Genomic DNA, 12767 nt, shown 5'->3' with positions numbered 1-12767 from the left:
ACTTTAACCTTGAATAGTAGCACTTAAAATGGCATTTAATTATAGCACTTTGAAGTTTGGATATCTTGAAGAAAATTGTACTTTCTTAATTGTTGTTGTTCTGAATTTGTTTGAAATGTACTTATTGTAAGTCGCTTTGGATAAAAGCGTCAGCTAAATGTAATGTAATGTAATGTTATGTAATATTAGAAGGAAAACATGGTTCTACGGTCATTCAAAATTATACATAAAATTATTATTTTTTTGTAGATACAGCTGATATCAAGCCATAAAAGTAACACACGCAGTTTGAATTAAACATGTTCAAAGCAAGCTACTCGCCTACCGCCAATAAAACGCAAAGGAGAAACTCCTCTTCCAAACGGCAGGCGGCAGTAGAGCGCAGAAGAAGAAGAAAAGAAGACAAGTTCCGGATTTCCTTACGTCACTTCCTGTTGGCTACAGCGTGCTGAAAGGTAAACGTGATCAAGTTTATCGTCAAATATGATCCGATTCTGCTCCTAATGGGACTGGAATTGGGAGTTATTGTTGTTGTTGTTGTTTTTTTCTTCTTCTTTCTGTGTCTTGTGAAATAAACGCGTTGCGGCAGAGTGACGTGACAACCGTGCGACTGTAATGACTTTACAGGGAAATGGAGGACTACCCTCACGAGATAGACGAGCAGCTCGCCGGCTTCGACTCCTCCGTGAACTCGGTCAAAACCATGTTGGACAAGTTGATGTCGATGCCCAGAAAAGAGCCGCAGCAGAAGGTACTGGCGGCTTTGCTTTGCATTTGCTCATTTTTATTTATTTTATTTTTTTAAAATTTATTTTACCATGAATACAGCTGCGAGCGTGTCACGTGTGCACAGGTGTTGTAACGCACATTTGCAAAAACAAGCACACTTTATGCCACTTTTATTTATATGAGGACATTTATATCGACCCGTTTTATACAGCTGGTATTAAACTAAATCTGTTTTTACTGCATTGACAGCTGGATCCTTTGGATCAAGCCAAGCTGGACCTGATGTCTGCTTACACCCTGAATTCATTATTTTGGAGTAAGTTTTTTTCTGAATGTTTTTTTTGTTTGTTTGTTTTTATAGTTATGCTGGTTTTGAACGGACTTTTAAGTATTGTTGGACTTTCTTTGTATCTTTTATGCATCTCTGATGTGAATTTACACCTGAAATCAATTATTTCTTATTTTGAAACACCACATACTCTTTCTTTTAGATTATTTTGCCAGTTTAACGAGTTAGGAAGCACGATCAAGATGCATTTCATTATAGACTGTCACGCTTCTGTGATAATGAGTCATCGCGTGTTTTATCCGCATAAATAATCAGACAACGGTGGGATAGGCATGGCTGGGTTTCAGTAGCTGCACATATGATTTCCTCCACAAATATTGTGTGAAGCGATGACAATTACTGCAAAATACCGGTTTACAAGCACCGTGTTTCTCGGGAGTATTCATCCCAAAGAGCTTTATACTGAATTTGCCTTGATTTAGAATCAAAGCGCATGTTGTACGAATGTTCTATTTGGCATCACGCAAACAAGTTGTCTTACTTTTATTCTTGTTCACAGTGTACTTGGTAACACAAGGACTAAATCCCAGAGAACATGCAATCAAACAGGAACTGGTACGCACCATCTTCTACCCACTTCACTCTTTCTCTATATTTATTTGCGTTGTCTAATTCCACCAATCTCTGCTCTTCAGGAGCGAATAAGGACTTACATGAACAGAGTGAAGGAGATCACTGACAAGAAGAAAGCGGCCCGTCTGGATAAGGGGGCTGCTTCGCGCTTCGTCAGGAACGCTCTTTATGAAGCGGAGGACAAAGAGTCGAGAAAAAAAGCGGCGTCCAAGAAAGCAGCGGGAACGCCAGCCAGCTCCCCATATCCAAAGCGTCAAAAGCGGAGCTGAAGTAGAGGAGGATCTGTCCCGTGTGGCGTCAATGCAAAGTGCACTACTTGTAGGGTTGACGGACTCTGAAGTAAATATTTTGGTCATAAGGCAAATTTTAAGGCCAATTTTATATGTCAGACAACAGGAGAAAGCAAGATATGTATGTATATATATATATATATATATATATTGTAATTCACCTGATTTGCTCACCAGTTTGTTTCTGGACGCTGATGGTGGACGCTGCTGTGGTCGATATCATGCTGTAAAGTTCTTGTAATGTTAAACATTTGATCAAATCGTTGTACTTTGAGAGTGATTCTATGAATCATAAGTTGTTGTTTTTTTTACATTTGCATGTTTTTACACGCAAACAGTTTGGAGGAAAAAGGTTTCAGTCATATATCGTTTCGGGGATTTCCTTCAAAATAAAAAAAATACTCACCAGACGTTGCGTTTGAGTTGTTTATTGTGCAATACAGGTAAAAGTGAACGCTTCGTTGTAGGACTTTTCCATAGAAGACATTTTGACATGCAACGATGTGAAAAGCACGGGTATAAATAGTATTAGCCGGTTTCCATTTAGCTAATCCAGTTTTGGTTCTTGGTGTTGTGAATGTTATTATACAGCAGTGTTTTTTTTTTCTGCTAGTATGGTATTTTTGCAGAGTTGGAAAAAGTAAGTGTCTATGACTATAGATAATACACTCAAGACAAAGCTGTTTTAACTCATGAAATGCACTTCAATTTTATTTTATTTACATAGTGCCAAATCGCAACAAAAGCAATCTCGCAGCACCTGATATTGTATGAACTTTCCACCATTATAGAGAGGAACCCCACAAATTCATCAATTCCCACATTGGAGGGGAAAAAAAAACTAACTTTTAACAGAAGATACCTCCAAGAAAATAACAGCATAGAGGCACATTAAACAACAGCACAAAGCTGAAAACGAGAGAAACGCCATGAAGTTGATCACATGCAAAAGGGTATATAAATACAGGGAGACGCATTTGATATGGAAGCTACTGAATTAGGTACTGACTGATCAATTAAAGGTCATCAATGACAATAGACTGTCTACAATCACTTCTTTTGAGCTCATTTTTAGTTTTCAGCTTTCCATGATTCATAGTTATAGAATAAACTTTTTTTTTTTTTTTTTTTTTTTTTTTAGCTCCTGTAGCTTTAAGCCACCCCCTCCCCCAGTGACCCGCCCTTTTTTACTCTCACAGGTGTGGAGGCACCCAAAGTTGGAGTGATTGGAAATAGCAACAAGTCAAATCCATTCAAACGTGTTGGAGCCCGAAACCTGAACCGGATATGAGAGTGGGCATCAAGAACACCCGCAGCAACCAAAAATAACATCAGGACGTCTCCGGCTGGTAAATTCCACTCTCATTACCTGCTTGTGTGACATACAAGGTGCATTGAGCCTTTTAATCACAAAATGTTTATTCATATTTTCAGTATATGCTCCTGTCTATCGGTGTAAATGTGGAAAACGTGCTAAGATAGCCAGCGAAGTGTTCTGCTAATTCCAAGTGACTGAAAGTTAAAATGACCATAGAAATACTAAACCAGTCAAAAACCTGAACTTTTCTCTCAAAGGAATCACTTTTACATACATTTACCTCCATGATTTGAAACTTCCGCCATGTTGAATAGCATTATGTAGGCTATGTGCTAAAAAAAAATAGGTCTGATTCAATGATTTCAAATGATTGGACGAGCAGCACATCTAAACGTATTACTAATGGTCATTGTCCTGAGTTCAGTGGTGTGTGTTCCTTGACAGTCTTGGTTAAACCTTTTAACAGAATTTGTTACAGATTACTTGTGCAATGATGCAATCAGCAAAACCATATAGTCAGAATAGCAGGAAATACTATGAAACTGTTCTATTCTGAATCATAAAACATTGCACTCTATATAAGTTTACAAAAAAAAAGAAAAGAAAAGGAAAACATAAGAAAAGAGGCTAGTTCAGTTTGTGTATCCTACTTAAGACAAATCAAGCAGAGCATTATTTAATTCGTGGTAATTCAGCCCGGCCCCCTTGTGTGGGTCAAACCTGTGACCTGTTGATTACAGTGGCCTCTGTAACCATTACACACACACACTGCTGTAGCTGCATGGCTGCACAGTATAAGCACCGGCTCTAATGAGACTTCCTCTTATAAAAACCAATGTCACATTCGATAAAGGCGCCCGTATAGCTTCCTTTCTGTAATTCCCTCCGGACAGCTGAGATCTCAAGTCTTAATGTACCCGCAAGTCACTGCATCCACCTAATCAAGCCCAGGAAACCGTGAGTTAGATTCTTAGGAATGTATCTTTTCATTCTTTTCATCATCTTTTCTTTTCTCAGCCTCCAAAAATGACATTTGTTTAGCCAACGCCCCCACCCACCCACCCCCTGCTCCCACCCTCCATCTTTTTAGTTTTTTTCCACACAGTTGTTGTTTCTAACTCCGTTCAAAGACGTGTCAAACTTCGCCTGATGAACCGCCCCGTCTGCATATTGGAAAAATATGGATTTTTCCACTTTTCTTGTTTTTTTCCTCCTCCTCCTCCTCTTCATCCTCCTCCTCTTCCTCCTCCTCCATAACGTTCGCCTTCCTTCCTCTTCCACACATGTGCTCAGTAAAAAGCACGAGTTAGGTCACTGTGCGAGCAAATTTGAACAAACAAACTCTCCCTGTTGAAGCTGTGCGCCCCTAACAAGCTCCAAAAACCCTGGTTTGTCCTGTGGTTGTTTATTTATGCTGTTTGTGAGGAAGTTTATATTACATGGAGCGAAAGGCATCAGACCAAATGACCTCCTCAGGCCAGATGAAGGCAGGCGCAGGCTTCCTCGCCGACCTCTCCGTCTAGCGAAAGGGTGAAATCTGCTATAAATAGACGAGACTGCGATCACATCGGTGTGCTAAAATCCTCAAAGAATGTCCATTTAATCACTAAACAGACTTCTCACATGTTGTGGATTTTTTTTTTTTTTTTTTTTTTTTTGGTATAATATCCTGGAGGTTCAACATGTGTTCTCCCATCAGATAAAATCAGGCAATCTGATTTTTTTTATTTTTTTTATTTTTTTAGGGAAGTCGTCATATAATCATTAAAAAAAAATACTTCATGGGTCATATGAAAAAACAAAAATATATAGTTTCTTAATTGGCCTCTCTCTTTGAGAGCATTTGGGGGGTTTCAGTCCTTCAGCCCTGCTGATTTAATCAGAAAAGCTATTTTAAACAAATCAAGAAAACTTCTATTTCTCCCTCTTGCTCCTCCTCCTTCTTGTCCTTTTTCTCCTCCTACTTTTTTATGCACATTTGAAGTGAGAAAACTATTCATCTTCTCTGCAACTGACATTTGAAAAAGTCGTTTATTTGTTCGTCACTCCAGTACGAGAGTCCTGCTCAGACCTAACATTAAAGTGGTAAAGATTAGTTTGACTGACTCATAAAACCAAAACAAATAGGGTTCAGGCTGAGGTGAAGGCCATTCGTCCAGTCTTCCCTCGAGCAGCCCTTTTAGCCTGACCTCAGGATACTTAACGAAAACCCTTCGGTTTACGACAGCTCCCTTCTTATATTTAACAGTTGCTGGGAAATATTAAAGCTGCAAATATACATTTGCTGCTAAGGAAATGTTAATTTCAGAGTCCAGACCAATCGATTCTATTTCTCATTTTTAATGTTGCACCATCAAAAGTTGAACAAGTTTCCATCTTTTTAGAATCACATCCTTTGAGGTCAGAACACTTTCCTGCGTTCTGACTTTGCCGTTCTCACTTAACTCGCCTGTCTAGTGTCGGTATCATTTCCTTGTCACGTTCGGTATATAGCAGTTTGTCTTGGTAATATTTTTTTCAAAGGGCGTAAAGACAACATGCAGATTTTTGAGGATGAATAATGACACATCAGCTTGTGTTGACCGTTTTCTCTTCGTCGAAATCCATCTGTGCCGAGTTTCTGCTGTGTGTTACTTCTCAAAGATTGCCGTTCAGTTCTCGTCAGACTAACGGGGCATCGGCACCTGGACAGTTTCATCGCAAAAAAGGACACAACGCTCGAATGCATCTTTCTTCTCCTCTCTCCCCCACCGCTGTGCATCCCAGCGGGCTTTGGCCGTACGCGAAAGTGACGGCATGCTGAAAACACGCGCAAAAGCGAGGCCTTGAACCCTCCTCGCTAAACACACCACATCATCATCACACTTCATTGACTTTCCGTCCTTTGCGTTACCTTAGCCCTGCCAGTGTGTTTAATCTGCAGAGAAATACTCCTCAGTGAGGAGTGAGGGTTGGCCGGCCATCTATCACCTTTAAATAAACCGTTAGGTTTTCTTTGTGAGTAAATGTTGACCTTTTCCCCCACCAAGTCGGAGTTCCAGCATTTGAGTACACGTCCCAGCCTTTCAATGGATAAATATGGTTTGAAAATTTGTCCTGAACTGGGATTATTCTTTGCCTCTCCCCCATGTGCCGACCAGCTTTGCGATGATGTCACTGCATTGCAGACTCTATGGCCGTTAGAAGGCCTCATCTATTGCTGTGGAATAGTACGCATCTCTTTTTGAGAGGGAAACCTAACGGCCCATATGGCCGCAATGTGAAATCGGGGCTTTTCCCGTTTAAACCGTGGCCTTCCGATGCACAAAGCCTCAGGATAACCGTCCAGCCATCAAAGAGCTGAATGCAAAACCATCTCCGAATCCTCTGCACACAAGCACACGTGCACATGCGTGCAGTCTCTCACACACAGAGGGTAGTCGGGCAGCTGCGAGCGCACTGTGAAAACCGGGAAACGCTCAGTGTTACACATGTTGAGAGACATACGGAGAATGGCTCACATGTGCGTACACGTACACTCGGAGCTGATTGGGAGGTGTGTAATGGATTGGATCCCCCTCATAATTCCTGGGACGGCGTTGTCCTCTCGGTCCACAGAGAGGCGGATGAGACCACAGCTGTTTGGACATAAATTTCCACAGGAATGCCTGAAGCCTGAGCCTTCAGCATGAAGAGCATGACTGAAGATTCCTCTCCTCATGACAAATGATCGCCCGGGGGACCTTTTCTTTTGTGTGTGCGATCGTGCGTTTGTGTGTGGGGAAAAAAAAAAAAAGAAGAAGAAAAAAAGAAGAGGGTTTCTCATACAGGCTTTTAGAAGGTCCCCGAAGGCATTGCGTCTGTTTTTATGCAGGTAGAGGTATCGCGGGTTTGAGGATAGTGGCGTGCAGACAGCAGCAGGTCTCCTCTGCTGCATGTGGGAGACTCAACAGCTGGGGAGGAAGACGAGGGCAGCTGGCCAGTGTCGTATAAAAAAGTCCGACTCTCGCTCTCCTCTCCGTACAGTAGCTAATGCTGGAGTCGTGTTATACAAGTGTGCAGGTTTATAGGAATATTTTAGATAGATTTGGTTCCACGCAGCTTGTAGTGTGTCATGTTAGTTTGCCAACTATGAAAAGTTTGGGTCTCATTTTTCCTTGGATCATTCGGTACATCTTCATTAGTAGATATAGATACAACCACACGGCTATTCGCTTACAGCTTTCACTTTGAGATTCCATAAACTCTGGGCCTTTTTTTTTTTTTTTTTTTTTTTTAATGTTGCGCACACACAGAAAATCACTCAAATATTGTAGCTTCTGATATTTATGTCATTTATTTACCAGGTGTTTTCAGTGTAAATTAAATTAAAGCATTTTATAAACTATTATGACTGAAACTATTGGCACAAATACCAATTAAGACACCCTTTTGGCATCGTGGTTTAAAATACATCCACTAGATCCCAGGATTCATCCGCAAATCTTGAAGAGCAAAGTGAATCGCAGTGATTTTTTTTTTTTTTTTTTTAGCTTTCGGAGATGCACTATGATATTTGAATAGAGGATTAGTGGTTGCTCAAAATCAAATAACACTTTTCAAGCGCTGGGGAAATACTCACACGCTCGCCCAAATTTCAAATTGAATTCGTTGCAGTTTACGAGGCCTCCGTGCAAACAAACAAACAACAAAAACAAGCTCTCAGAGAAGATCTTCTGTTTCTCCTCAGTTTTCCCTCAAAAGAGACACACCTGCTGGAAATGGGCAGCGAGAGCTCCTCAACGCACGCACGCACACACACGCACGCACGCACGCACACACACACACACACACACACACACACACACACACACACACACACACACACACACACACAGACAGAGTTTCCTCTTTGCTTCAATAAAAATAACGGCGTTTATGGCACATCAATAACCCCTCTCATCCCTCTTCCCTTGTACATCCAGAGCCGAGGTTTACAGCCAGTGTGGGGCGGAAGGCTGTGGGCCTTGATGTGAGAGCCCGGGGCTAACGGTAGCGCTGGGTACTGTAAAGTGATGAAGGGCCTCCGCTTTTACGATGATGTGAATGATGTAGCCTGAGAGAGTAAAAGAGCTTGTGAGAGCAGCAGTGTGTCCATATACTGTAGTTGACTGGACTGCTGGGGAGCTGCATGGATTATACGCTGCGCTGCTCAATATTTACACGGCTTTTCGGACTTTTTGCATATATTACAGACAGTAGGAACATTGTCATCTAAACCTCCATAATTAGCACAACTTTTAGGAGACATAAGTATATAATTCAACAAAATATCATCGATTATTTAAGTTGTGTTAAAAAACTCAACCTATAGAATTTTTTTCACTTTGAGCCATTCTGACTTTATTGATACACCTGTCAGTAAACTAGTTAACCTTAGATAAGAATATGAGTGCTGTGCGTGTGTTCACATGAAAGTAAAAGACCTAAATCAATGATTAATTGATTAACAAGTATAAACTGTAGCCACAACCAGATTTAACATTGCTCTCATAGAGTGGTATAAATTTAGACTATCTCGTCCTGTTTGCTACATTGACCGTCTGTCTTTGCCTTGAAAAACACATTTGTGAGTGAAACGATCTTATTAGTGCAGCAGATACTCCGATATTAGTCAGCAGTTGAAAATAGGATCAGTATTTTGCTCATCTTTAGCTTTACCTCTCCTTCTGCAATTATTAAAAGTTGTAATAAGGCAAAGCCCTAAAAGGCAGTAGCTTCCTCCATGAATCACTCAATGTGCGGGGGGCCTGTATCCTGAAAGAAATAGCTGCTAAAGATATATACAATGTGGGTATAATTGTGTTTACAGATAAAACCAGTTTTCACCAATTCTACAAAACCATTTTTCCCCTCAAGAAACCTGCTTTTATTATATATATTAAAAAAAATTAAATTTAAAAAAAAAGAAGAAGAAAAAAAGAAGCCCTGTGGGAGTCTCAGATAGTGCTCTCTATTTGATTTTAAATGTACGTAGGAGCAAGAGGAGGTTCAAAGTATGATTACAAGTTCCTCCACGCAGCCACAGGGGGGCAGTCAAACACAGCAGTACAAAGCCAGTTACTCCAGTCAGGCTTGAGTGGCAAGCCGAGGTTTGCTTTTCCTTCTTACCGCAGAGCAGATCAGGGGAAGATTAGCCCGCGGCTTTGGCCAGTAATCACCCTTATCACACATGAAAACGACAACAATACCGGGAGTTTAATGACAGAAGTAATTGTTGTGGAAGTCCCGCGTTATGCTGTGGTGGTGTGATGAATGACAACCGCAATGCACCGCGCTGTGAGGAGATTGCTGCTGGATGTTGTTATTTAAACCCATTTGTTATGGTTGCAACTTCCCTCTGGGGTTGTTTAGCTGAAGGGAAATGAGTTGATTTCAAAGAGGAGAAGTTTATTCCCCCCCCCCCCTCCCAAATGAGAGAAAAAGTTTTCAGTGTTGATGAATTAAAGTGATGTCATGTGAGTGTTTGTGAAGGTAAACTGCATGTGTTTCCATTGCAAGCTCGTCTTTCTTTCTGGAGTAACCAATAGCCCGCATACGCCCGTATAGACTAAAGAAGTGTCCACCATAACTGCAAAAGACAAAATACTTGCATAAAATGCAATGCCAATTTTAATCTCCTGAGTTTCCATACATGAAGCAAAAAGTGTGTTTAAAGCACAAATCCTTATTTATTTTTGTATTCATGGACTACACTCTGCCCTTAATTGCCTGTTCATGACATTAAATCTGCATGACAAGGGCAATCAAAACGTATTGAGTCGAAAGTGAAAACTTGAACGACAGTTGATATAAGCCTTTCAATAAAAGTCTTAGACGTTATTAACGGCATAAATCCCCTCCCCAAAAAAAAATTGCGAAGAGGAAAATCTGGACGTCCTTCGCTGCACTCGCTGCAGGCGGTACGGGCTAATCATGATCTAATAGACAGACGCTACATGCTTGGGTTGACATCAATTGGCTGTTTTTTTGTTTTTTTTTTCTGTACATGTGGCTCTGTGTGTCTTCACTTGTGTGTGTGTGTGTGTGTGTGTGTGTGTGTGTGTGTTGGATGTGCTTTTACTTACGTTACTGTTGGTGTTAATGTCCGGTGCACATGTGTGCGTACGTTTGTGTTACCTCTCTGGTGCAAACACTGAGCTTGTCGGGACCAGTAAGACCAAAGCTTGGCCCTATTGAGGCCAAATTTCTGAGATCGTGGTTTATGTTATAGATATGGTGTGAATTGAGGTAAAGTTAAGGTTCGGATTAGGCATGAATTGGTTATGGTTAAGGTTAGTCTTAAGGTTTTGGGTTAGGCTTCTTACAATAATGCCATTCGGTGCAAAGTCCTAAGAAGGATAGCCGTACGAACTGTGTGTGTGTGTGTGTGTGTGTGTGTGTGTGTGTGTGTGTGTGTGTGTGTGTGTGTGTGTGTGTGTGTGTGTGTGTGTGTGTGTGTGTGTGTGCGTGTGTGTGTGCGTGAGGCAGAGATTACAGTGCTTTTCAGTGAAGGTTTGGAATGCTTCACAGTGAGACAGCTGCAGTCTAGACTGTCATTCTCACATCACTTTATCGCTTCGGGCCCAGAAGACGAATAAGGAGGAGCAGCCAGATACGCAACCTCATCTGATAAGAGAGGTGGTAAGAGGATCTACTGATGACTTCTCCAAACTAGCATGAAAAGGCAGCTCCGGTGTCCGACACAGAAAGCACTGTCAGAGGTTTTTTTTTTTTTTTTTTTTTTTGACAGGCGATGACTGAAGCGCATGAGCTGTCCTGCAGCTCGCGAATGAGTAAGATGCGCACGCGAGTGTGTCTCTGTGGCAGCAAAAGTGCCAACTTTTTTAATAAAAGTATGTCTGTGTTTGGTTCGCTTGATTTCTTGAAAAGAAAAGAAAAAAAAAATCTGCAAGATTCTGATTTATCTGATTTGACCGGTTAAAAACTGTGAGAAAGTTTCCAGAGTAGGAAAATGCCAGACCGAATGTCAGAGGGCTGCCCTCTTCTATTACGGCAAATGGAAGCAGAATGTGCCATTAGCCAATCGAGGGCCGGTTTCTCCTCTCCAAACAGCGGACTGAGGGGCAAGCCTCTGTCCTCGGCCCCTCGACGCCTTCAAAGGCCCCCATTATACTTCAATGGAGGGTAAACAGTTGCTCCCCAAAAAAAATGACGGTCTGCAGAGTTTAGAGCAACATCGTTTATCACCCTCACCAGCCGGTGCAGGTGTGACCCCGTTCCCACAGCCTCGCCTACGTGCACGTGCGCTCCCGTGCACGCCGTTAAATACGTGAAGTATATACTCGCGCCAAAAGTTTTGTCTCTGTTATTTTATTGATATGCATGAACTCTTATTATTATGATGATTTGGTTTTTTTTTTTTTATCAAATGCAAAAGTTAGCTCAGTTAGTTGGCTCAGTTGATGAAAGTTAGGGTGACATTTTGGAGCGTAACGTGAATTTTTCCATGAAAATACTTACTTTGCAACTGTTGAAAGCTTCAATGCATTATAGCTTAGAGACCTCCAATTTATTTTACTTTTTTTTTTGGTCATTTCTGTGGCCACTTTTACTTTTTTTCTCTTCATCATCTTCCCTTTGTATATGATTTGATAGTTTGCTTTGTGGTGTCTGTTTGTGTTTTTAATGTGAGTTCATCACCAACCCAACCCTCTTCTCCCACACTGTGCCAAACATGATTTATTTTTAATTCATTATTTTCTAAAGCATATATTGTAAGAAGAATTGTGTATTTAATTTTGATGGCTCAGCACTTGATCTGCAGATTTATTTTTTCTTTCTTAGAATACGTTCCAAGAGTTTAGGGGCCGGCTTTAACTCGATATAAAATAACGCAACAGGTGTCACCTGAACTTTATTATTGATGTTACAACATTCGTGCAGGTTTATGATGCTCAGCAGCTATTAAACGTCGGTATTGTTTGATGTCATTTTTGCTTTGATGGTTTGGTAGATGTCTGCGCCAAGCTGAAGAAAGAAGGGAGTATCGAGTCATCATTCATCGAGAGTCTTTTTTGCCTTTTGGTAGTCGTTTTAATTCAGTGCCTCACAGTTCTGTGAGGGGGGGTTGCATTTTCAGAAGGGATGACTCATTTGAAAACAGGAACTGGCAAGAGAGTGTCCTAAGGAATAAAAGGTTTAATGGCAGTCATGTTTCTCAGTAAGTAGCTACTATGTCAGTGTGACTGATGACCTCTTTCTCAGAAAGATCCGGAGTGGGCTCAAGTTTTTTGGACACAGTGTTTTCTGCAAGTCAGAGCAGATCGGTGATTACCGCGACCGTGAAGACGATCAAAAGGACGGGGTACCGAGACACCTTCAAGGATACCACGGGGCTGCGAAGGCTGAATTTTTGAGACGTTCGTGGAGCTCGGGGTTTAGTGGGGTTGTTTTTTTTTTCACGAGACAGACAGCGAGAGAGAGTTTAACAATTCATTGAGAGCCAACTGAGCGTGCATGGTGCCTTCAATAAATATCAACACCACAT

The 12767-nt window shown here is 41.2% G+C and overlaps 1 protein-coding gene across 1 annotated transcript; it reads left to right on the top strand.

Annotated features, from left to right (window-relative positions):
• The first annotated feature begins 134 nt into the window (after positions 1-134).
• On the top strand, positions 135-2060 carry c1d (C1D nuclear receptor corepressor). Its single transcript, XM_069712273.1, has 5 exons — positions 135-455; positions 628-751; positions 979-1045; positions 1578-1633; positions 1714-2060. The coding sequence occupies exons 2-5, from the start codon at positions 632-634 to the stop codon at positions 1918-1920; spliced, it is 450 nt and encodes a 149-aa protein (XP_069568374.1). The 5' UTR covers positions 135-455; positions 628-631; the 3' UTR covers positions 1921-2060.
• Positions 2061-12767: the final 10707 nt, after the last annotated feature.

The sequence above is a fragment of the Brachyistius frenatus genome, unplaced genomic scaffold, assembly GCF_029030835.1.
Source record: "Brachyistius frenatus isolate BFR_SWC_R1_liver_20210118 unplaced genomic scaffold, ASM2903083v1 Contig_108, whole genome shotgun sequence".
Taxonomy (NCBI): Eukaryota; Metazoa; Chordata; class Actinopteri; family Embiotocidae; genus Brachyistius; species Brachyistius frenatus.
Note: the sequence above shows the minus strand (reverse complement) of the source record. Positions and strands in the feature narration are given on the sequence as shown.

What these genes read in the sequence shown, in the direction of transcription:
- c1d (XM_069712273.1), top strand. Translation starts at nt 632, where the DNA reads ATGGAGGACTACCCTCACGAGATAGACGAGCAGCTCGCCGGCTTCGAC. An exon ending in GAAAAGAGCCGCAGCAGAAG is followed by an intron (nt 752 to 978) that starts GTACTGGCGGCT and finishes CTGCATTGACAG; the next exon opens with CTGGATCCTTTGGATCAAGC. An exon ending in CCTGAATTCATTATTTTGGA is followed by an intron (nt 1,046 to 1,577) that starts GTAAGTTTTTTT and finishes TCTTGTTCACAG; the next exon opens with TGTACTTGGTAACACAAGGA.